This window comes from Amphiura filiformis, chromosome 2, assembly GCF_039555335.1.
Source record: "Amphiura filiformis chromosome 2, Afil_fr2py, whole genome shotgun sequence".
NCBI lineage: Eukaryota > Metazoa > Echinodermata > Ophiuroidea > Amphilepidida > Amphiuridae > Amphiura > Amphiura filiformis.
In genome coordinates, this window is record NC_092629.1 from 971,654 (window position 1) to 997,951 (window position 26,298).

The following is a 26,298-nucleotide window of genomic DNA, read 5'->3' on the forward strand; positions in this document are numbered from 1 at the left end:
GGTTCCAAGGAAAAAACAGGATCAGGAAAAGCACCCAAATTGAAAATTTGGGGTGAATTTTGAAAAATGATTGGGAAATGCACCCAAAACCTTACAATTTGGGTGTTTTCTGTAATAAATTTTTGGGCCTAATTTAAGGTTATTAACCAATGGTTGTGATCTTTCATTTCACATGGTTTTATTCACAGCAAATTCAGTGGTCATTCATAACCTAAAGGAGTATTTCATGATCCTATCATCCTCTTTTTATGACATTTTTAAACAGATACCCACGAAAAAGGTTTATTCCCAAAATTTCAGTTGATTCCGATTGTGCGTGTATGAGTTATGCATGATTATGTGTATACTCCATAGACCACTGTGTTGATACAACGTAATTCAAACTTGGCAATATTTTTGCTAAACGAATTAATCTGCAAGAAATTCTGCCAGAGATTTCAAGTGGTATAAAAATCTCAACTTTTTTTGAGAAAAGTAAGGGGAGGAGGGTATATGGATCACGAAATGTCCCTCTAAACCTGTTTTAGGGACCCTTAAACCAGTTTTAGAGAACCTTAAACCTGTTTGAGGGAACTTTAAAGCTGTTTATGGGAAAAAGGTTTCCCTTTTGTGCGTGTTCAAACAGATTTTAAACAAAATATTAAAATTTATGGAAAACAGAAAAAAAGAGTTATTTGTCTTTATCTTACTGAAATAAAAAATTACTGTAAAAGTGTAAATTTTTGTGCGATTAATTTTTTGTACTTTGCCAATTTTGAATTTGTGATTTTAAGTTTCCCTCCATTAACTTATACACAAAATGAATATATTCGCGTATTGATATTTTCGCAGTAGCAGCTTGGAACGCGAAAATGTCCACTTTTACAGTAGTTAGCATCTGATGTTCTTGTCAATCAAACTCTGCACTGTCTGTGATTGGTAACGGTTACCACCGGGCACATACCTAGAATTTTTTGGGGTGTGGAATTTCCAAAATGCGGACCTATTACACACCTGAAACTTTTCCTCTTTTTAGCTAATTTCCTCTTTTTAGCTGATTTCCTCTTTTTTTTATTCCTGAAATTTACGCATTGTTATTTTCAGCCCAATTTGAGCATTTTTGGCATGATTTTGCTCTATTTTCCTCTTTTAAAGCATTTTCCTTTTTTTCACAAATGGTCAGTTTCAGGTCTGCTTTTAAATTTGCTTACATGCAAAAAGTGGAGTTAACCCCTATGAAAAGGATATTTTAGGGCTAATTTGAATGGATTATACAGGGTGTCCCAGAAAAAATTACCGAGTGAATAAAATTGAACGTAAGTCGAGAAATAGACATCAGAATCAAAAAATTCAAAATGTAGCGCATAGCCTATTTTGTTGTGCACCACATACGAACATTTTATTTGATTCGGTTGACTGGTTCCGGAGAAATCAACGATTGCATAATGCGTACATCAATGCAGTTCATTCCAAGTTTGATCAACAGGCGATTTTTTCATACTCGCTCATCGCTTCCTAAAGTTTGTGTATCTCATTAAATTTAGTCCACATTATTAAAATCCGACGGTGTTATGTCATTCATGCTTTCACTGAAGATGAATAACAGTTTGTCCGAGAAAACTTTGATTTCTGCAATTGGAAGCTCTCCAACTTTAATTCTGTAGGTTGTGCAAATATACTTTACAAAGAACATTTGAGCCCAGAATGACATTGATAAAGTGCTTACAGCTATACGTGTGATTTTTGATACCACGCAACATTAATGTTGAAGTTTAAAAGAATTTAAACTTTGCATTACAATTTCTTTGAAATATTCCCAAAACATTAATGTGTGTGAGAAATTTTTAAGCCAGCTGGAATTCTTTATGTAGTAATTCTCTATGCAACATTTATGTTAATATTAACGAAAAAAGATATTTACAAATACCGAGCTTTATCTTACATGCAAGCTTTCATTTTCAATATCGTGCAGGTTTTCAAATTTGAACAAAACCTAATTAAATGTTTTGCAAGAAACTTGATTTCATAGAACAAAATATGAAGCCCATTGAGAGTTTAACCACTAGTGCGCATTGTGTTCAATGATCTTTCTTTCAAACTTGGAATGAAGTGAATTGACACAGGCGTTATGTAATCGCTCATTTCTTCGCGATTAATCAATCGATTCCAGTAAAATCGGCATATAAGAGGTAGAATAAGATGGGCTACACGCTGATATTTCGACTTTTGGATTCTGATGTCTATTTTTCGACTTACGACCATATTTATTTGCCCGGTAATTTTTTCTGGGACACCCTGTATGTCCTGTATTTAGAGAATAAAGGTATTGTTTTTAGCTGCTGGAGTGCATCTATCGTCTCATATAACACGGGCGACATCATTATAATTACAACGAGGTGAAGCCGAGTTGTTTTACGCCGAAAATTATGATGCCGCGTGTTATATGAGACGATAGATGCACGACAGCGGCTAAAAACAATACCTTTATTCTTATTCTTAAACACTTCAATGCAAATAAATATATTTATCATAAATATACCAAGTTTTAATCACATTAAATCCTACATTTTACAAGGAATTTCCTAGGGCTTAGAATTGATCAGTCCGATTGTTGCTATGCACCTCCGATTGGTTCAAATAGTGCGTACGAGTATCGCATTGACACAAATGTGCTAAAGTGTGTGATATCGTGTCATATCACAAGGGTAAGAACCAATGAGATTGCAAAAACATTCTCAAGTGTTTAAGAATTGTTCATTTACCGCCATGCCCCTATAAGCGCCCACCCAGCGAGTTTACTATTATGATCCATCATTATGGGCAGGGTCCAACTACACATGCATCAAACACGGAACCATCTACACATAAAATCCAGGCGGCGGATGACATGATCGAGCCGGCAACTTGTGAAACCGCCTGGCCGTATGGCATTTTCCAATATAGTGTTGTTTAGTTTTGTGGGGTTCATTATCGAACCCCAACGGTTTTAGCTTGTATTTATATTATTTATCAACATAGGCCTATTTGTTTGTGATATTTCAAGCGTTTTAAAATTTCAAAATAATCCCATTCAATTACACGGTTGACAATGAAAATTTACTGAATTTAGAGAATGCAATGCAGCCACCACCTGATAAAATCCATATTTTGGGTCATGCAATAATGTAAACAGGTGGAACAGCCAATCCAGAGGGGTATGTAAATTAACTGGAACAGCCACCCCCAGAGGGTATATTTAATTTAACTGTTCCAGTTAAATTACGTACCCCCTCTGGGCTGCTCCAGTTAATTTACATACACACTCTGGGCTGTTCCAGTTAAATTACATACACCCTCTGGGATGTTCCAGTAAAATTACATACACTTTAGTTTTATTGAAATGAACGGCTTATTAAACTAAACGCAGCCAAATTAAAAAGTCGCCAGCTAGTTCTATCCCCATTTAATCAGAGTCCGATGAGTTCATGGCAAAATAATTTATATAATAATTTTCTATACACTTTCCTTCGAAGGTTGATACCAAATTTGATATCAAAATTTTAATCAAAGTGAGCATAGGAACCGTTGTTTGGAAATTTGTGCAATTTTAAAAATGACAAATTACGAATTGACCATGCAAAAACCAATGCATGGTTATCAGCTTATTATGTGGCCTGAAGCAACCCGTACAGGAATCATTGTACACTTGCCTGCGCACAATTAAAAGAGCAGGGTATTTGATTTGCATTTTGACATGCATGGGTAAACCTTTAATGACAATGAAATTAGACTTCTCAGATGTGTGTAGATGTTGAGAAGAGGTGGTTTATAATCGATAACCTGCCGGCCTATTCAGGCAACGTAATTCTTGACACTCACACTAGCCCTGCCGCGTGAGAACAACTGCCTATGTCATTTTAAAAATTGCATGAATTTCCAAACAACGGTTCCTATGCTCATGATGATTAAACTTTTGCTATCAAATTTGGTATCAACCTTCAAAGGAAAGTGTATATAAAATTATTATATAAATTATTTTGCCATAAACTCATCAGACTCTGATTAAATGGCGATGGAACTAGTACTGGCGACTTTTTAATTTGGCTGTGTTTATATCCTGGGATGGTGGTGTGATACCACAATGGCAAATGAAGACGACTGTCGCAAAAGTGGTTTCTTTTTCTCTGGTAACAGAAGAAAACATACTAGTTTTAGAGGATGTGCTTGCTTTCCTCTTTAATTTTGCAATAATTACATAAAAATAAGGATACACAGGGAAATTTAATGTGCAGAAGTACAGAATTTGAAAGAACTCATTTTAGCTATAGAAATTTTGATACCTCATTTGTCTGGATAGCTCAAAATTTGTAGCCATGGTGACACCTTGAATCAGAGAAGATGTAAAGAAAGGAGATAGATCCAGCTATCCTCAAACAAAATATGTGTGTTGCCGCTCATTCAAAAGCAATCACACTATTTAGGTTTAACAATAAAATACAACAAAAGGGTTCGAACCCATGACGGGTGTGATACACAAGTTGCTGCTTACTAGTTATAGGGAAAGGTCATTGTCTGTATATCATCAATACTATGCATACCATGCATGCAGATCCTAACATCCTGTTTATTTCAAATAAAATATGACCGAAGTTCCATGGCAAATAATAATTTTGCACGCTTGGTTACGCTTTCAACCTCTACGATTTATGATACAGCCTATTTTCAATTATCAAAATATCTTTATTAGGTTTGCAGGAAATGACAGGAAAATACATAAAACAATAAAATATAGATGATCAAAAATTATCCCTTTTCTAACAAAATCCTAAAACACTCTCCTAAATAATTAATATATGTTCCAAAATGAGCGGATTTTTTTGGAATCTTTACAAAACTACATTTCTTTCTTATAGTATCCACGTGTGGCATCCCTTCAGAGCAACATCAGGTACTTAACACACACGTGTCATACTTTCAAGGGATTCTCTATAGAAACATTGGATATGGTTTCAATTCTGGAGTGAAAATTAATCAACCGTAGTCGGCAACACACATCACATCAAAGGCTACTCAAGTAGATGTGTAACTACTTGAGAATAAAGGACTATGAATAGGTGCGACAGGATTACCTACGGGATTATCTCAAGGATATAATTCCGTTCTCCTCCTTCTTTTCAACTTTCCTGCTTGAATGAAGAGAGATGCAGAAACAAAAAGGTGGCACTAAAAAGCTACTCAATGTTTCATTACATTCTTTACATGACTGGACAAGGATAACACACAGTGAGTGATTACTAGATAACAAAAGCAACATTATCAATAGGTTTAGGGGCAATTTTTGAATGTGCATAGATTATTTTCATTCAAAGGGTCACTCTGGAGACAATTTTAAGGCTATCAAGACAAATAAGGCATCAAATTTGCAGAACATCTGTGTTTCATTTTGGTATCTCAAGATTCAAATTGGGATGCATAGATTTTGAGTTATTGCCTCATGATAAAAGGGGGATAATACTTTTCAGGATGTGTTTTACTATTGGACCTGTAGCTATATGTCTTGTATTGTTTACATGGCTTCCACATCAAAATTATGTAGCTGAGCTCCTCATATTGCACCATATTTTTGCTGAACCATGAAATGGTATCAGCCTATAAGAGTGAATGTTACTAGCTTACTTACTAGCTTACTTACTAAGTTACTAGCTTACTAACTGACTAACCATTTGGTCTGCAATGGACATATCTCTAAATGCCACGAAGGTATGACCCCATGAGTGGTGTCATATGAAAGAGGAAAACATAAAGAATATAATAAAAATATTTCCAAACGTCCGGAGGTCATCCAGGGGTCAAAAAGGTCATTTTAACTGAAAATGCTCCGATTGAGCTTAAATTTAAATGCAATGATCCTTGTGACATTCTAAACATGTTTCAAACATTAAAAAATTTATTTAAGGTCATTAAGGGGTCATAAAGGGGTCAAAGGTCAAGGTTCTCAAAATGCTCCAATTGAACTGAAATTTAAATGCAATGATCCTTATGACATTCTAAACATTTAAAAAATATTTTAAGATTCATTTAAAGTCATTAAGGGGTCATAAAGGGGTCAAAGGTCAAGTTTTCCAAAATGCTGCGATGGAGCTGAAATTTAAACGCAATGATCCTTATGACATTCTAAACATGTTGAAAATATTTTAAAATTCATTTAAGGTCATTAAGGGGCAATAAAGGGGTCAAAGGTCAAGTTTTCAAAATGCTTCAATTGACCTGAAATTTAAATGCAATGATCCTTATGACATTCTTAACATGTTTTAAATATTTTAAAATTCATTTAAGGTCATTAAGGGGTCATACAGAGGTCAAAAGTCAAGTTTTCAAAATGCCAGCTTCTCACGATCAAGGTATATTAAAACGGCAATTAATGAAACAGTCTTATTAAAATTAATACTATCCTGCACAGTATTGCTGCTTGATCAGATCGTCACAGTCATCCGCCTAACACCTCGTGCCCTTGCAAAGGGCACAGTTGCTCTAGTTTATTTTATATTCTTTACTTTTCCTCTTTCATTAACACCACTCGGGTGGTCATACCTTCGTAGCATTTCAAGATTATGTCCATTACAGACTCCGGGTGACAGTGGTATAGGCCTACCACAATATACTGCCAAAGCCACATGGTTCAGCTATGGTGCGGTTATCGCTCTAGTTTTAAATTTTTTTGCAAATGGAATAAAAGCAGAACATGAAATAACACACTACTACATGAAAAGTAATGTTAAACTGATATAACATTATATGCCATTTAATTACATAACCAGATCTATACAATACAAATTATATTATAAATATTATGCTATTATTAATGAGATAAAATGCAACTTAATTAAACCATATCATTTGTACAAATTAACATAAATTTTCATCACTACATGAAAAGGTATATTTGCTCATCCTCATGCAGCAAGTCCAAACAATAATTTCTTACAGGACCCCTAATTGGTCAATTACATAATATAATCATTTGAGCAACCAATCAAAATAGAGCTTATATATCTCATAGCACTATTAGCATAACCCTACAGCCCTACCAGTATTTTGTGCGTGGCAATGATCAACCAGTTGAAATCCATACATCCCCTTATGGAAGACATTACCTTAATATTTCACACAGGGAGTGTGAAATACAAATGGAGTTACCAGAATGGGTGACTCCACTTGAAATCTACACCCCCTGTGTGGGAGATAAAGGTCATGTCTTCAATAGGGGGTGTATAGATTAGATAAAACTCAGTATGGAGTTGCCTAATGTGTTTATTCCATATAAATCCATACTCCCCCTGTGGAAGATATTTCTAACATTTTCCAGCAGGGGAGTGTTGATTTTAAATGGTATAACCTATTGCTAGCATCCATCCGTTGTCAAATTATAATTCATATGTTTTATGCAATTAAAATAATACACTCTTGAGGCTACTATGGACACTGGGGGTCTTTACTACAGGAATACCCCAGGGTTACACAAAAAATAAACAATATCTTTTCAATTTATTACATTTGCTTTTTAAATAAAGAGAAAACAGCAAAAAAGGTTGAATAGATTGATTATAAATACTAGAAAATGGGTGATTTATACCATCTTATTTGTCCAATGTCCTCATTACAAGAAATCTCTTGGGTTGATCCCTCCCCGACCCCTAGGTATGCATCTGGAGGTAAAGGTGACTGTATGGTGTATACTCATGATTGTGTAACATTATAAACAACATAGGCATATTCAAAACTTAATGTTCATACATTCACTTTGATTTATATTTGGACCCCTTCTTCATGAGTTAGGAATCAAATTCAAAACTTACAGAACGGCTATTCCAGTTGAAATCCATACACAACCTATGGAAGACATTCTCACGGTCGAGGTTGTTCCATCCAGTGTACTTACCCATTTCCCATGTCTGTCAAAGGGGACAATTGGTTTGTACAGGGCCTTTCAGTTCCAGTCAAGTTTCTCTGCATAGAATACACCAATTTGCTTTTCCTTTTGTAATTATTGGGAGTTTATTCCCCTGATAAGAAATAGAACTTTTTGAATTTTTTCACCAAGAGGTATTTATTTTATGACATGTTTTGCGATTTCCCCCATTGAGTACAACGGTAAGTGTCCTTTGTGTACGAGAGCGCAAGAGGGAACAGCCGAACCTCTGCAAAAACGGCCAATGGGATGAATCAATCTATCACAAGTGACGTCATGCCGACCGTCAGAATGCCCATAATCTCTCCCACACAGGGGGTGTAGATTTCAAATGGAGTCACCTATTCAGGTAATCCCATTTGAAATTCACACTCCCTGTGTGGAAGATTAAGCTCATGTCTTCCATAGAGAGTGTATGGATTTCGACCAGAATAGCCCAATTCTCTATACATCTATTTATTTCATTTTCACAATGATGTAAAGATTTATTATATCATATGAAGTTATACCACATTTTTAATATTGCACAATTTACTGTGCAAGAATTTCTGACTGTACACTTAATCTCATTCCCAATTTTGTTATGGATATTGACTATGGTGATGATTTATATTCATTGTTAGCACCCACAAATGCTGAATGAGATACAAGTATGTTTAGAATGAGATAATAGGTCTACTGTCTTTCTTACAGCCTTTCTGATTGGTTAATCATCCGATATAGTCATCTGTGTGGCCAATTAAAATACAGCTTCTAAATGTTTAAGCTCACCACCATTCATACCACATTGCTGATTGGCTCAATAAATCATAATACAATCGGTAGGCAGCACTCATGGGTTTAGGATATGTTATCAAATTTAATCAGTTTTATGTATATGGCTTTACCTAAATCTTCCACAATTGGAGTGATTATTTGAAATTGAAGTTACCATGCCTATTTTATATGAAACCCATACTCCCTCTGTGGAAGACTGACGGTACATAATCTACAAGGGGAGTATGGATTTCAAATGGAATAGCCCAATGTCCAAGCTGGTTATGCAGCTGAACACCATGGAAATACCCAGAGAAGGTATCTTACACTTCCCATTATGCATTTGTCCCGTTTCAATATTCTGTGCTATCTAGCGCAACATGGGTCGTTAGTAAAGAAGTGTACCTCAATGAACAGAGTACATCTAGATCTTGCAAAATATGTTTATTTCTTGACTATCGACCCATGTTTAGCCAGTCTATTCTCAACATGAAACAAAGGGAACCTGTACAAAGTAATATGAGAATCACTTGATGAAATGAGGTGATATATCATGTTGCAAAGGATTCTGGGAAGGGTAAGATATCTTCTTTGGCGACATACAGCCTTTGAGGGAACACTGCCATGCAGAATAGTTTCACACTCAAAGCCACACATTATAAGAAATAAAGGGTAATATAAATAATACAATGTATTGTCCTTTACACCCAAATAATGTGTACGAGGCCCAAACCCATTATTTAAACATTTTAACTGCCAAGGACACATAATTTACGTGTAAAGGAAAATGCTGCACCCTTTATTTCTATTCTATTACCACAAAATAGTATGATTTAAAAAGAAAATATCACTTTTTTGCCCAAATATTTGAAGTTGTTTACTTCAAGGTGGTGCGCATACGCGTAGCCAAAGCATAAGTGACAAGTGTGTATTGCATAAATATTGAACGTATAACCAAGCGTAATGCTTTGCGTAGAATGTGTAACGGCGCTTATACTGCATAACGCTTTGCTGTGCACTGTTATGCGAGAAGAACATAAAGTTTGTTGCCCTGGCCACTTTTTCATGTGATGCATTTCAACAAATCACAGTGCGCGATTTTGAATAATAGAATATTATATCAACTACTTGAGCACAAAAAGGAAGTACTTTTTCAAATAAGTTGATAACTCACTGGGCTATGAGCATTGTACTGAATACATACATGTAAAGGGAACTGGACATTTTATAAGTGTAGTGCTGTTACACAAAAATCTGATTGCAGTACATGTAAAGTCTGATTGTAGAAATGTCCGCTACCCTTGGCTTTGCATATTTACATTGCTCATAGTCCAGTGTACAAGTGAAAGATTTGAAAATGCACTTCGATATCAACATAAAAGGTCCGTCACATGAAAGGGAAAATTCTTTTCTTGCATTGTTTATCAGAAATGCACAATGATATGATGTAATACCGCCCCCAAGTGTTTGACTCTCAAGCATTCATCATCGTAATTCACTGCATAATTCACTGCTATAAAAAACTGCTAATTGAATACATACAGGTCATTTAAATTGACTATACATAAAAAGATGATATAACATAAGATCCATATATGCCTGCGTATGTACATACAAATACATGAAAATAGTTTTTTTGATATCAAAGAATGCATATATTAGTAGAGCGGTCTTACATAACAAAATGATACATCTTGCATATGGGCTATTCCAGTTGAAATCCATTACACCCCCTTTGGAAGATATAATCTTAATCTCTCATGCAGGGGGTGTAGATTTCAAATGGAGAAACCCATTTATTTATACTTTCTTTAAGCAGGGTAATCAGATAAACCCATTTGAAATTCATGCTCCCTCTGTGGAAGATAAGGTCATGTCCAGGGACAGGCGATTTGCGCGGAAAAAAATAGCAAATTGCGCGGAATTGCGCGGAACTTTTTTTTTTCAGTGCAAATCATGTATCTCTGCCCACAGGAAAAAAATATCCAAATTGCGCGGAATTGCGCGGAAAAAAAGTTCCGCGCAAATCGCCTGTCCCTGGTCATGTCTTCCATAGGGTATTGATTTTAACTCCGAATAAACCACATAATTATGATTGTGTTTATATCATACTTTCCTCTACCCATGATTTTGGAGCCTAGACTAGCCCTTTGTGTGATTTCAGCCTGACCAAAGGAATTGCAATTAACACAGCAACCTGCACTATATATCTTTCACAGGGCAATAAACTGTAACGCATCTGTCAAAATCTGATACAAAATTCAAATCCACACACCCCCTATGGAAGACATAACCTAAATCGTTCACACAGGGAGTGTGAATCTTCAATGGGACTACTAATTGGGTGATTCTGTTTGAAATCCCTGTGTGGGAGATTAAGGTGATGTCTCCCATAAGGGTTAGCCCAAGATAACAATACAACTAAGTCTGGCATATATCTTGGAGTGCAAATTGGAGGTGGTATTTTGTATTTTTGTATGGGGGGAGCAGGTCCACATTTTGGAAATGCTGCACGTCTGCGTACAGACCTGGATGTCTAGAAAGGTTTTGGAACTATAATACTGGTTTCATACTTTCCTGCCGCTTGCTTATTTGAACTCTATTTTGCTTCACTGCGCAGTCACACCAGAAACGCTTAGCAGTGACCAGCGGCAAACCGATGTACCGATGACTCCACCGCTTTGTCCAAAGTGGCAGATTGCTAGGAGTTAAATTTAAGTCAAATTGGGAGCAGTGCAGCTCTGACGGTACGAATAGAATACAATTTTTGTCATGCCGCTGCCGCTCAGTAGTTTCCTGCTCAGGTTGCAGAAAACTACAAGCGGCATGATGAAGCGTCATGCAGCTGCAATCAGCAGAAAGTATGAAACCAATATTAGACACCAAAAACCATGGGAGGAGAAAGTATGTTTATAACAGTCTGCAGATCACATATGCACTGTTAAGTCCAAGTTAAAAGCTTTGTATATTACATGATTTTATAATAACCCAATTGGGCAATTCCATTTGAATACCACACACCCCTTGAAGAACCAACCAAATCCAATTGTTTATATTATTATTAGATTCAACCATTTTCATCCATAAAAAGTGGAAAATGTTGTGGAAATTCTTTGGAGTTCCAAATAAACTTATTTTAGGCCGAATCATGCACTATTCAACTTTGTTTTGTAAATTTCAAAGAATTTTCAACTGGTAATCAACACAAAACTAGCAAACATTTCCAGCTCGAATGAACAAAGGGTGTGACTGGAATCAACAAGGGTGTGTGGATTTTAAAAGGAATAGCCCACTTATGTAGGGAGTATATAGAAATATATGGAGAATTCAGGTATTCATTGATGGCAGAAGATATACATCAAAGAAATGAATTTTATTTCTGCAGTTGCTGAGATGGAATTTAATATAATTTGCTTGTAACCCCCTGTTCTAACAATGTTTCTGATTGGATAATTACATGATGTATTCATCTGAGTGACCAATCACATTACATGTAAGATAAAAAGTAACCCTCTGGTTTCTTACAACGTTTCTGATTGGATAATTACATGATTTATTTATTCATCTGAGTAACCAATTAAAATACAGCTTCTAAATATTCATGCTCAATCCTCTTCAGTCCTACCACCATTCTTACCATGTTGCTGATTGGCTCAATAAATCAAAAGAATCTTCTTGTAACCAATCAGCAGGTAGTACTCATGGGGTTCATCCTCTTCAACCCTACCACCATTCTTACCATGCTGCTGATTGGATTAATAAATCATAATAGTCTTCTTGTAACCAATCAGCAGGTAGTACTCATGGGATTAAACCTCTTCAACTAACACCATTCTTACCATGTTGCTGATTGGCTCAATAAATCCTAATAGTCGTCTTGTAACCAATCAGCAAGTAGCACTCATGGGGTTAAATATATTCTTGATTTTGAACTATCATACTCGTAATAATTTAAGGCACTGTGTTATTTACACTATTTCAAAATGTTGGATTGAAGTAGCTAATGTGTTGATATAATCTATGGGTATATGTATACTATACACTGGCAACTACAAGTAATATCATTGTCTGCATCAGTGTCGTATCACAAAAAGCTCCCTTGTGTGATTTATTTTATTATTATCATTAAGTGTGATGAGATTTTAAATATTAATTTTGAGGTATTTTCACAATAATATAATCTCATGTCTATTCATAAATGAAAGGAGCATGCTGAAATATAAAATAATATGAAATACAACAATGATAACAAAAATCACCAAGGCAGCCTTTTGAGATTTTATAGTATGTGATGCAGACGACGGTCTTTCTTACAGAGCCCCTGATTGGATAATTTCATGATATAATCATCTGAGTAACCAATCAAAATAGAGTTGTTACATCTCTCAGTAATTTTATAGTATGTGATGCAGACGACGGTATATGCTCACCTATAATTACAGCAGGTGAGCAAATGGACACTACTGTCTTTCTTACAGAGCCCCTGATTGGATAAATACATAATATAATCATCTGAGTAACCAATCAAAATAGAGCTGTTACATCTCTCAGTAATTTTATGCTTAATCAACTTCAGCTGTACTGACTATTCTTACCATATCTCTGATTGGCGCAATACATGATATAGCCCTCTTTGTAACCCATCAAAATAGTTCTTATAGGCCAAGAATTTGGCCAGTAGTGTCCATGGGATATTTTTGCTTTTTCATTTTTTTAAATTTGATAATGTTGAATTGCTTATCTCTATCTATAATACATACGCTTCCTTATCTCTGTTCATAAGATGTATACAATGATATGTGCTGATGGTATATATGAGAGATTACACTCGATCAGTGTCTTAGCTAGCCACCCGTCTGTCCGTTATTTTAGACGGGGAGTTTGCTCCTGGGACGAGCCACTTAAGTGCCTTTGACAGATGCTACATTGTAGGTGTTGAGAAAGGCTGTTGACCTTTTTAGTAGACCAGATTTGCAAAACAAGACCATAGCAACACATATTTGAATTCCCCCAATGGGTTGTAGAAGTTTGGAAAATGTTTTAACGGTCAAATTAGGACAAACAATTTTATTCTAATCATTGATGTGCAAACCTCAATTTCTAGCTAAGACCCTGCACTTGATACACACTTTTAAATATGAATTTGATGAAACATGTATGGACATCATCAACTGCTTCTTCTTTATCGGGGAATTTTGTGATTCATAACTTCACACTCTCCCTACATACCTTTAAAATGTGGAGATATTTATACCACCAGAAACCTTGGACTACATAATGTAAGTATGTATGTAGGGGTGCGTTTGTTTTTGCCAGCAAACGAGGACACACACTCGCACTTCACATTCAAACCGCGGACCATCCTGCAATGGGGAACTGTCCTCGGTTTCTGGATGCCTGCAAACGACCGCAAATGCATGTATAATGTATATGCGAAATACGACCTCTATCGGTATATAAGAAATAACATCCGCAGTTGCTAGGTTAAATTCTATACACACAAAAATACACAAACCAAATGGCGGAAAACGTCCTTGGTATGTTGATTGAGTACGGATTCAGACGACCACGTTTGCATGGTCCTCAACAGCGTCCACGTTTGGAGGCGATTACACATGGGGATGGGGGTGTGTGTAGGGGTGTATGTATGTATGTAGGGGTGTATGTATGTGTGTAGGGGTGTATGTATGTATGTAGGGGTGTACACATAACATTTCTTGCAGATTTGATCATTTACCTAAGAAATTGTATTTGTATTTTCTGGCTGTGGGTGGCCTAAGGAGTGGGGTAATAAAACTATTTAATTATGCATAGTTTGGAAACGCAAAATCAACTGACATTTTGAAAATAAGGTTTTCTCATCGATATATATATATATATATATATATATATATATATATATCCATATTGAAAAAAGATGATGAAATCACAAAATGACCCTTTAAATGTAGCAATACCTTTTTAACAGTAGTTTACAATTTTTAACCTGAATCAATGCTTAATGATGTGGAATATTAATTCCAGTACGACAGGTCCGTCTTCATGAATATGTGAAATCTTGGTATAATGGCGCTTGCTGGCAATATGTGAAATCATATCAACTCACAACTCCCCTAATCTCCATCCATGCTGTCATTCAATATGACCTATTAATTCAAGTATGACGAGTCGGCCTTGATGAATATGTGAAACCAACTCAACTCATAACTCCCTTCTTCTCCATTCATGCCGTCATTCAATGATGTGGAATATTAATTCAAGTACGACAGGTCCGCCTTTGTGATGTGACACTGCATTATGTAATACTGGAGAAGAGTCCATTGTATGACAGGTCTGCCTTGATGAATATATGAAACCAACTCAACTCATAACTCCCTTCTTCTCCATTCATGCCGTCATTCAATGATGTGGAATATTAATTCAAGTACGACAGGTCCGCCCTCATGATGTGAGACTGCATTATGTAATACTGGAATGAGTTCATTGTCTAGTTCATTCATGTAAACAGGAGGAAGCTGTTGGGCTTTAGCTCCTGCCTCGTATCCAACCTGGAAATGTAAACAAAAATTGATTCAAGTCATTAAGTGTTTCAAAACATATTATAGGTATATACTGTGTCATGTCTCAAGTTGAGAGTGCCCTCAGTGTGAACAAAATTGATTCAAGTCATTAAGTGTTTCAAAACATATTATAGGTATATACTGTGTCATGTCTCAAGTTGAGAGTGCCCTCAGTGTGAACAAAATTGATTCAAGTCATTAAGTGTTTCAAAACATATTATAGGTATATACTGTGTCATGTCTCAAGTTGAGAGTGCCCTCAGTGTGAACAAAATTGATTCAAGTCATTAAGTGTTTCAAAACATATTATAGGTATATACTACTGTGTCATGTCTCAAGTTGAGAGTGCCCTCAGTGTGAACAAAATTGATTCAAGTCATTAAGTGTTTCAAAACATATTATAGGTATATACTGTGTCATGTCTCAAGTTGAGAGTGCCCTCAGTGTGAACAAAATTGATTCAAGTCATTAAGTGTTTCAAAACATATTATAGGTATATACTGTGTCATGTCTCAAGTTGAGAGTGCCCTCAGTGTGAACAAAATTGATTCAAGTCAGCAAGTATTTCAAAACATATTATAGGTATATACTAAAAGAAAAAAAAAAGGAAGGTTTTATTTCAAACTCTAATGGTGACCCGCAGGTCAAATTGCTAGAATTGAACATTAAACACACCTAAACAGACACAATGCAATTTTGCAGGCAGCAGCTTAATCAGCGCCAATATTGCAACATTGAAACAAACAACTATACAAACATCTAATCCAACCCAACCCCATCCCCCAGTAGGCAATGAGGATAAAGTGCCTTGCCCAAGGACACAACACGTTGGCACGAAAGGGGCTCGAACTCGCAACCTATGGATTATGAGTCGGGCGCCTTATCCACTCGACCACACATGCTCATGTCTCAAGTTGAGAGTGCCCTCAGTGTGAACAAAATTGATTCAAGTCAGCAAGTATTTCAAAACATATTATAGGTACCGTATTCGTTCCAATAAGCGCCCACCTACGGTATTTTCAATTCGTTTAGGGAAATCATGAATTCCAACATTTTTGCAAATATCTCCAAAACCTTTCATGATACAATCTCAAGTGAGTTTGTGCTTATGTAGGGATATGTTGGCCATGTTATGAAGGTAATAAAACCGTTGCCATAATACGTAAATGGGCGCTTATTGGAATGAATACGGTATATACTGTGTCATGTCTCAAGTTGAGAGTGCCCTCAGTGTGAACAAAATTGATTCAAGTCAGCAAGTGTTTCAAAACATATTATAGGTATATACTGTGTCATGTCTCAAGTTGAGAGTGCCCTCAGTGTGAACAAAATTGATTCAAGTCAGCAAGTGTTTCAAAACATATTATAGGTATATACTGTGTCATGTCTCAAGTTGAGAGTGCCCTCAGTGTGAACAAAATTGATTCAAGTCAGCAAGTGTTTCAAAACATATTATAGGTATATACTGTGTCATGTCTCAAGTTGAGAGTGCCCTCAGTGTGAACAAAATTGATTCAAGTCAGCAAGTGTTTCAAAACATATTATAGGTATATACTGTGTCATGTCTCAAGTTGAGAGTGCCCTCAGTGTGTTTACACAGTTGCATTGACAGTGTGTGGACAAACCACCCTTCTATGCATGTGTATACGCCACGCGAGATTAGGTTAGCCCTTACGATTTGAAACTGTCACTGCGAAATATGCACAATGTGCTATTCTCAACTTGAGACGAGACACAGTATATATTCTCTAATTTCTAAAAATATAAAAGCCCATGGATGTAGTTATGTCGGTCAGCGCCGACTGGTACTCGTCGCCTTACTGGTGCGTTTTTTGCTGTTAAAAAATGCGTAGAAAATCTGACCCTTAGGTATGTTATACCTTAGTTCCTACCTTTTCAGTATCAATAGTGACTCTCAACCCAAGTTTTGCTAATCCCATTTCTCTCAGCTCATCAAGGTGCTCAGATAATGCAACGCTGAATGCCACCGACAACGACTCCGCTAGTTTGCTTAGATCTACCGGCTCATGGTGGCGTCCTATAGGCTCGTTGTTCTCCAGGAAGAAGACCTCCGTCCAGCGTAGGGGCGTGATTTTCCCGGAAGTCGGTGCTGTTGTGTATTCTGACACTTTCGATGCCTTCCATTGACCTACCATCAATTGGACTTGTGACCCTTTAGAAAAAGATATTTCAAATGTTATTAGTTTTAAAAGGATATACATTGGAAACCAACCCTAAGAGTTTTTCATACAGAGAATTTAACCATATTCTACCTGCGAACATTTGATACAAAACTGGATGGATTGAGCATGATGCATGAATTTATTGCTCGAGCGAGCTATAGGTTTCAAATATCATGCCGTGGTATTTGTGAACTCTTGATAGACTGATATATCCATGTATCATGAGAAAAATCTATCCAATTTTATCATTATTGTGTTTCCAGAATAAATAGTCTTCAGAAATATGTAAATGGTGCTACTCTCCAAGTAGTGAATTAATTGGACGGCTAGGTTATGTAAAAAGGTACGGTATAGGATGCAAGATTCTGAAAACATAATAATGAAGTTAATCAATTATTGCATGTAGGCTGCCAAGTGGATTAATGATTTTGCTACCACCCACCCAGCCAGGGAACAGCCAACTAACCTTTCATCTGCACCATAATATAAGACCCTCACAACACATGTTGTTGTGGGGCCCAAATTTTAAATCGAAATCAATCCACTGCAATAAAAAAATGGCTGTTTTTAGTTTTATACAGCTAAACTATTTACTGTAAAATTATGGTGTTGAAGAGCTTGACTTTTATTTCAATGTTAACCATGTATAATGTTTAGACAATAAAGGTATTGTTTTTAGCCGCTGTCGTGCATCCATCATCCATATAAAACGGGCGACATCATTATTTTAAGTCAAAAATAATGATGTCACGTGTTATATGAGACGATAGATGCACAACAGCAGCTAAAAACAATACCTTCCTTCATTCTCATTCTTATCGATCAGTCCCATTGTTGCTATGCACCTCGGATTGGTTCAAATAGCACGTAGAATTATCGCGTCGACACGCACATGCTAAAGTGTGTGATGTCATATCACACAAGTAATAAGAACCAATAAGATTGCAGGAACTTTCTTTAAGAATGTCATGTAAGTGCATGAAAGTTGTATGTGCAATAGCTGTCTTTTGCCACGTGGCCCTTAAATATGTTTAAAACAAAAGTACTAAGAGTTACATAAGAGGGTTTGCTTTAAACATGTTCAGGGGCCAATGACACATAAAACGATATTGTGGTTTATCAATGCCTGGCTTTAAATTTGTAGCATCCTTTAAGTGTGAAGTCTGAGGGTAGTAGGACTTCAAATGCTTCCTGGAACAACTTCAATCACCTAATGAACATTCACAGAACCCAATGGCCCATGAGCTAAACATTTGTCAGATTTCTGTATTCCTCTGCAAATGCAATTTCTAAATCGAACATAGGGCAGCCATTGCATGCACTTCACAATTCAACCCCATGAGAACTACCTGCCAATTGGCCAAAAAAGTTTTCATTATTAATTGGCCCAATCAGCAACATTGTTAGAATAATTTCACCACACAAAAAAATTGGGGTGAATTATTTGCAAATCTCCATTCTGATTGGTGATTAAAGTGAGAACATCATGTAATTGACCAATCAGAGGCAATGTTAGATCGGCAGGTAGTGCTCAGGGGGTTAATAAGTTCCAACTTACCCCATGTTAAACTTCTGATCGTCTTCAACCCACTTAACACAGACAGTCTCTTCAACTGTCTCAACAGTCACACTCTTGCACGGTATGACAAAGTTCTGCATTTCCCTGATAGCCTGTCGCAGAGATGTCATCATTTCTGGTCTTATCTGCACCATGAGGCCGTCTTCCACGATACTGGACTTAGCCGTCAACCCAGAGCTTGATTTCAAGGCACCGTTGAACACTACAAAACTGGCTCCCGTTACTGGATGCAGGAAAAGACAAAATCATCACTTGCTTGATTGATTGTTTCATTGACCGACTGATTAAAGCAATATTGTGAGACTTTGGACAAATTTTAAGATTTGGATGTTACAAAATGATACAATGATATCAGTTTTCACAATCATTTTGAGCCAAACAAATGAGGTAAAATAAAAAACAAAAACAAAAAAAAACTAAGCAGTGTGGAGACTGATATTGGTCTCTATCATTTTTGGTCAAGAAAACTTTCATTACATCGCCTGGAACAAGAATGTGTGTATATCAAACAATCTGATGGTGGTTCCTAGCCTTTTGTAATAGAAAAAAAAATTAACATATTTGCAAAATGACCTCAAGTGACCCCTTTTTTTACAATTTACATCACACATAACAATGTACCCAAGGGTGGTGGGTCCAAAGCATGTGAGAGAAACCAACAAAAGAGGCCAAGCATTAACATTTTTCTGCACATAGAGCCACACACACACACCACACAGCCCCACATACATCGGAGACCTTTTTTTATAATCTTCTTTCCAAACTAGGGACAATTAACCAATCAGGGGCACTGTAAGAAAGGCAGAAGTGCCTGTTGGAATAGAAGCCCCAATTTGATTGGTTACGTAGATGATTATATCATGTAATGAACCAATCAGGGGCACTGTACGAAAGTAGGCCTCATGAGGTAAAAAACACAATGTCTCACCTCTTCTGGGTTTATTCTGTATATTAATCGCCTGCGTCTGATAACTACCGTCGCGTTCTGAATGCACACCAGATGTGAGTCAGCCTCCGAGCTGAAATTGGCGGCGAGCGCCATCACATGCTCGTTGGAATTATTGAGTACTTTCATGACGTCGTCGTAGCGGTTCTTGGGGAAGTTGATGTTGGTTTCTCTGTCTTTCATTAGGATGGTGACACCGGGTATGACCGGCAAGAGGTACTGGTAATTCTTGAAATCCTGTGATGAGGCAGGAAATAAAAGTGCCAATAAATGGGCTATTCCCCTTAAAATCCACACATCCCGTATGGAAGACATGATCTTAATCTCCCACATAGGGAGTGTGAATTTCAAATGGAGTCACCCAATCAGTGTCGTCTGCTCCAAAATGGGCTATTCCAGTTGAAATCCATACACCCCGTATGAAAGACATGATCTTAATCTCCTACATAGGGAGTGTGAATTTCAAATGGAGTCACCCATTCAGTGTTGTCTGCTCTAAAAAATGGGCTTTTCCCTTTGAAATCCATACTCCCCTTACGGAAGACATGACCTTAATCTCCTACACAGGGAGTGTGAATGTCAGACAGGGCTACCTGAATGGCGACTCCATTTGCAATCTACACCCCATGTGGGAGATTAAGGTAATGTTTTGCATACAGAGTATATGCAGAGATGCCAACATTAACATCCAGAAAATAGGGAGGATTTAAACAACAACAAAAAGGGAAGTTTTCAAAATTACATGCAACTAAAGGCACAAAAATTGGCAGAAATAGGGAGGTTGCCAAATTTGGGTGTCAAAATGGCTAAAATGTTTACAAAATAGGGAACCTCCCTCTAAACATGATTGCAGTGTGAGGCATGCACTTATCAGACCCTGCAATGACTCCATTGATGCAGCCAGGCTAACCACAGAACGTCCGCTGAACAAAGTCAAGTTTCACTAGGACTATTTTTTTTTAAATACATTGCTTCTTTTATTCTCTTGATTATATTCCACAATCTAGTGGATTGCCTGTGATTTCATTGGATGAGAGCTTCACTTCAGGAAGAACAAGTGAAATTGGGGGAGGGAGACAAAAATACGCACATAATTTGGAATTTCTGTACTTGTTTTTGTTCTGACAGGCCCATGCTACCACCACTGATTCCTCATCTCCTTTGTTTTACTTACTGCAAGTAGGTTCATTATGGTGTGTCCTATCTCCCCAAAGACTGGTTTACGAAATCTCACACTCATCAGAGGACATGGGTAATCTGAAAACATAAAAGACAGGTTACAGGTTGATTCAAATCCCTAAGTCCTAATCCTAACCCTGACTTTAATTATAACTCCTATAATACATCCATGTGCAATAGTGTGATCAGTTATGGGGAACGAATTGGGGGTATTAGGGTCCTTGCCGCCAGACGCGGAAACAATGGAAAACAATTCTGCTTTATAATCACACTGTAATGCATTGTGTCGCTCCTTTGACACAATCAGTGCGTTGCGCCATGCAACATGTCTAGTATCGCGCACAAGCACTTTTTAGCGAACGCTAGGGATCGGGGAATAGGCTATGAGGGTATCATCCCCCTAAAATTTTTTTGTTTTTTGCTCTTTTAATGATGAAATACCATAATCCACTTCTGGAAAACCGGAAATCCGTAAAAAAAAAGGAAAACTTACATACCTGACTGATTACTTCAGGTGTTTTGAGAAAAACACAAATACCCAATAATTTGTACACCATGCATATATCAAAATGGCGGACAAGTCCGGCTTGTCTAGTTTTAATTCTATGGTTACAACCTTTTTTCACACGAGTCAAATATAAAAGTTACACTCAACCATGGCAAAAGGAAGTAAATTGCTAGTGATGTAACTAGAAGTTGCACCCTTTAATCATATTAGGGCACCCTTTAACCATATTAGGGCACCCTTTAACCATATTAGGGCACCCTTTTACCATATGTGACACGATCTGCTCCACGGGGGCCAAAGGAGGCATTTTTGAAAATTGAGTTACTATAATTATTATCTTGTATATATTCTTATGTATTTTATTGGTCTTTTTTACACATATTTTTGCCTTTATCTCAATTTCAAATGTGTCACCTTTGGCCCCCATGGGCCAGATCGTGTCACATATTAGGGCACTCTTTTACCATATTAGGACACCCTTTTACCATATTAGGCCACCCTTTAACCCTATTAGAGCCAATCATAGTACATTCACAGAAATTCCAATTGCTTTACATATCCACACTCACATCTAAACTCAGCTCCTAGTCTCAGCAGCAGTCTGAGCGGGAACACTTTGGCCCAAGGTGTTTCCCATTTCTGTAGAAGTACTGCAAATAAGTAGGGTGCTTCGGGTAAGACTAGCTGTCTCAGGCACTGAAAAGTTGGCTGTAGGTAGAGGAAACCGCCATGATCTCGACTGCCAAGAAATCCTGGCTGGGTACAGATAGTGTGACTCATATGGGACATTGTGTTTCCTGTAGAGAAGAATGATAACAGAATATATAGATATATATATAGAATGAAATGTTTTCATACTTATGTTGCCATTAAGTACCAAGATATCAAAAGCTCTATTTTGAATGGTTACTGAGATGATTATATCATGGAATGAACCAATCAGGGGTACTGTAAGAAAGGCAGTATGTAGAGTAGAGGAAACTGCCATGATCTGGGGTCGATTTCACTAAACTTTTGTAATCTTCTTAACCCAAGTAACTGTGTGTAAAGTTATGAATACCCAAATACTAGACGTAACTTTACGATGGGTCCCTGTAGAAATCCCTATTACTTACGAAGGGTACCGTTCGTAAGTAAGTTTCGAACGATTTCAAGACTTAATGAAGCTTCGTAAAGTTTATTGAAATGGACCCCTGGACTGCCAAGAAAACCTGGCTGTGTGCATATAGTGTGACTCATATGGGACATTGTGTTTCCTGTTCACCATGTGATAAGAGAATAAAGAGAATGAAATGTTAATACTTATGTTGCCATTTATCAATTCATCCACAGGGCTTCACAATTTACTTTTTTGGAATAAAAAAATAATAATTATGAAATATGAAATATAGCTAAATCCTAATCCTTTAAGGGGTGGGGTATGAACGTTTGGACAGTATTTATTGTGGGACATTAGATCACATCAGACATATCAAATTGCATTCTGAATACGAAGAATGTCCTTCTGATATCATATAATTTAGATTTTTTGAAATTCGCAATGTAATACACATTTTATGGCAAATGATTAAAAATTGTGATTTTTGATATTTAACAGTACTTGAAGTAAACTTTATAAAAATTATTTGATATCAGAAAGACATTCTTCGTATTCAGAATTAGTTGTAACTGGCAACGAAAGTCAAATTTTAATGTTTGAAAATTTTAATTTTTGAAAATAAAGGCCAAAACATGGCATTTTTAGGGCATTTTTCGAATGCTATAAAAATCAAGCGAATCAATTTTATATGTAATTTGGCAGTTTGGTCAAGATATGCGATACATAAAATACCAGTAATAAATATGCAAAGAATACAACACAGAACTATATAGTACAGCTGTATAGAGGAAACCTACATGATCATGGCTGCCAAGAAAACCTTGGTGCAAACATTATAATGTGACTCATGTGGGACACTGTACTTACTGTGACAAGATAATGCAGAATGAAATGTTATACTTATGTTGTATTTTATTCTAAGCCTGAAATGTCTTTGTTTGCAGGTTTTTTTAATTTGATTGAATATATGCAAAGTAATCACAAACACACCTATGTATGCACTCACACCCCTCCCCCCACACACACAAGTGGCAACAGGATAAAAATCACCGAATCGGAGAAGAAAATGGAAAACATAACAAGCTTATTTCTACCAAAAACGTTGGCTATTTTGGGTGTACAATTATCAAAAGGCCCAAGCAAACCCCATATATTACTAAAATTCCTTTTATTTTACTTGTCTATAGGCCTACTGTACTCTTAATATCCAAATCATTTTCTTGGCACTACCTATATGCAGAAACATCTCACAAGCTGCCATTTTGTTTTATTTCATTTGACCCAGTATTTCTAGAAAATTGACAAACTATATCCCTAGCATTGGTGAATTTTAGGGATTTTTTTAAAAAAGAAAAAAAAAACCTGGAATTTGACCTTTTAGAACACAGAAAACTAGCCACTGTTAACACACACCCTTAAGCTTGTAACATTAACAGTGCCTTTCAGAGTGAAATGTGTGTCCTCTGCATATATATCCTTGGAATGACAATGTGTTCAACACACTATCCTATAGAACACATGAGTGTATGTGAAATGCCTATGTGCTGTTGACATAAACCTATAAAAGTTAGTTTGGTTTTAGACATAAGGGAGTGGGAATGTCCAAGAATAATTCTAGAATGATTTTGGCCTGACAGTGTTGCATCCTGCCTTTCCCCAGCTACCCCTTGCTTCATCGCCTCTGGGTACCTACCTTTTGAAGGTTCTTCATAAACAGTCTGTAAATATACCTTGTGACCATCATTCTACTCAAAAACCTTTCTAAACCTCCCCTGGGTACCTTTACCCTTTGAAGCTTTTTCATAAACAGTAAATGAATATATAGTTGGGTAACAACTTTTCATCAGGCAAACACTCTAAGAATAGGGATGACCAATGAACCATCAACTTGATTAGAACACTCCCATAGACATGCAGGGAGCTCAGCTGTGCACTGCTTGAAAACGTTTTGTGTTTGCTGGAGCTGTGCACTGCTTGCACAGCCCCAGCAAACACAAAACGTTTTCGACATCATTCTCAAAAGGTTGTTAGAAAACGTTTAAATGTTGGGTTATATAAAGGGTATCAAAACATTTTAATAACATTCCAAAAACATTTTTGAAAATTTGGTACAAATCATTCTAAACAGAATGTTATTTTGGGGTTGAAAAAATATTTTGCAAAAACTGTTTGCCCAAAATATTTACAATAACGTTTTTATTTTTTTTTTTCGTGATCCACAGCCTCATCCCTCCACTTTTCCAAAAAAAGTTGAGATTTTTACACCACTGGATACCTCTGGCTACATAATGTTTATGTACCAAATATTTCTTGCAGATTAATTGTGTAGCAAAAATATCGCTAAATTTGAATTTCGTTCTGGTGCACCAGAACGAAATTACAACACATTGTCTATGGAGCAGTGTAATACACATAATCATGCATAACTCGCAAACGCAAAATCGGAATCAACTGAAATTTTGGAAATAAGCTTTTTTCGTGAATATCTACTGAAAAATGTCATAAAAAGAGGATGCTAGGATCACGAAATCCTCCTTTAAAATGTTTTCACGACCTTTATATAACCCGACATTTTAATGTTATTAAAACGTTTTGTAAAACACATTTTAAGAACATTTCTGTGTTTGCTGGGTGCAAATATTTTAACATAATGTTATTTACGTGTTGACAAAATATTTGGCCTAAAATGTTTGCAAAAAATAGTTTACAATGACATTTCGAAAACATTTAAAAAATATTTTTGTAGTGTGTTTTCATACAAAACGTTTTAAAACGATTTCATGACCTTTATATAACCTGACATTTTAATGTTATTAAAACGTTTTTACCTAAACCAAAACCCAAAATATAACTTATTTAAAAAGTTTTAAAAACGTTTTTGTGTTTGCTGGGGATATTTCTAAATTGAGCTCATTCTTTTATTTTTCAATATTTTTCTGTAAAAATTGGGGAAGTTAATGCCAGTTATATTTTGTAACTATCCTGCAAATTACAGCAACATAACTTATTTTGTTTTCCTGTAAGTGCGAGTCAAAATTGGTCTATCGCCACAGTGCGCTTAATTGCCAGTGGCTGAGATCAGCGCTGCTCAGAACGGCACAAAATGTTCAGATCAATAAGATCAGGTGAAAACCTTGGCCTACTGAGCTGTAATTTGGCAGAGTGGCCAGTAATACCTCTATCATACCCTCAGTAAAAAGGTTAAAAAGTTGAACAAGTAGATCTCGAGTTACAAATTAAATCAACAGCTTCCCTTTGGAATTTCCATACTCCTTTCGAATCATGTTAAGAAGACACCTTTCTGAACATAAATGTGAAGTTTTGTGCTCATTCGATGTATTTTTCACCTGATCTTGACCTTAAATGTTTTCTTATATTTAGGCCTATACCTACTACAACTTGCTGCTGGGTAAGACACACATTGTATTGTGACAACACAAGAACTGGATGTTGCTAGATAAAGCACCCAAAGCTGCCATAGAGGTTATCCGTGTTCTATAAGCTGCATATCCTATCAGCGACTGCTATACCTTGTTTAGGACTTTCAAAAGAAGTACCTGA

General features: G+C 36.5%; 1 protein-coding gene across 1 annotated transcript in view; it reads right to left on the reverse strand.

Annotated features, from left to right (window-relative positions):
* Nucleotides 1-14,565: 14,565 nt before the first annotated feature.
* Nucleotides 14,566-26,298, reverse strand: part of LOC140145457 (uncharacterized) — an 81,998-nt gene continuing 70,265 nt past the window's right edge. The window contains 8 exon segments of the mRNA XM_072167171.1: nt 14,566-15,231; nt 17,136-17,327; nt 17,329-17,416; nt 18,985-19,228; nt 19,934-19,987; nt 19,990-20,188; nt 21,126-21,208; nt 22,208-22,435. Of these exon segments, the coding sequence (XP_072023272.1) occupies nt 15,079-15,231; nt 17,136-17,327; nt 17,329-17,416; nt 18,985-19,228; nt 19,934-19,987; nt 19,990-20,188; nt 21,126-21,208; nt 22,208-22,435 (1,241 nt within the window). The 3' untranslated portion in view covers nt 14,566-15,078.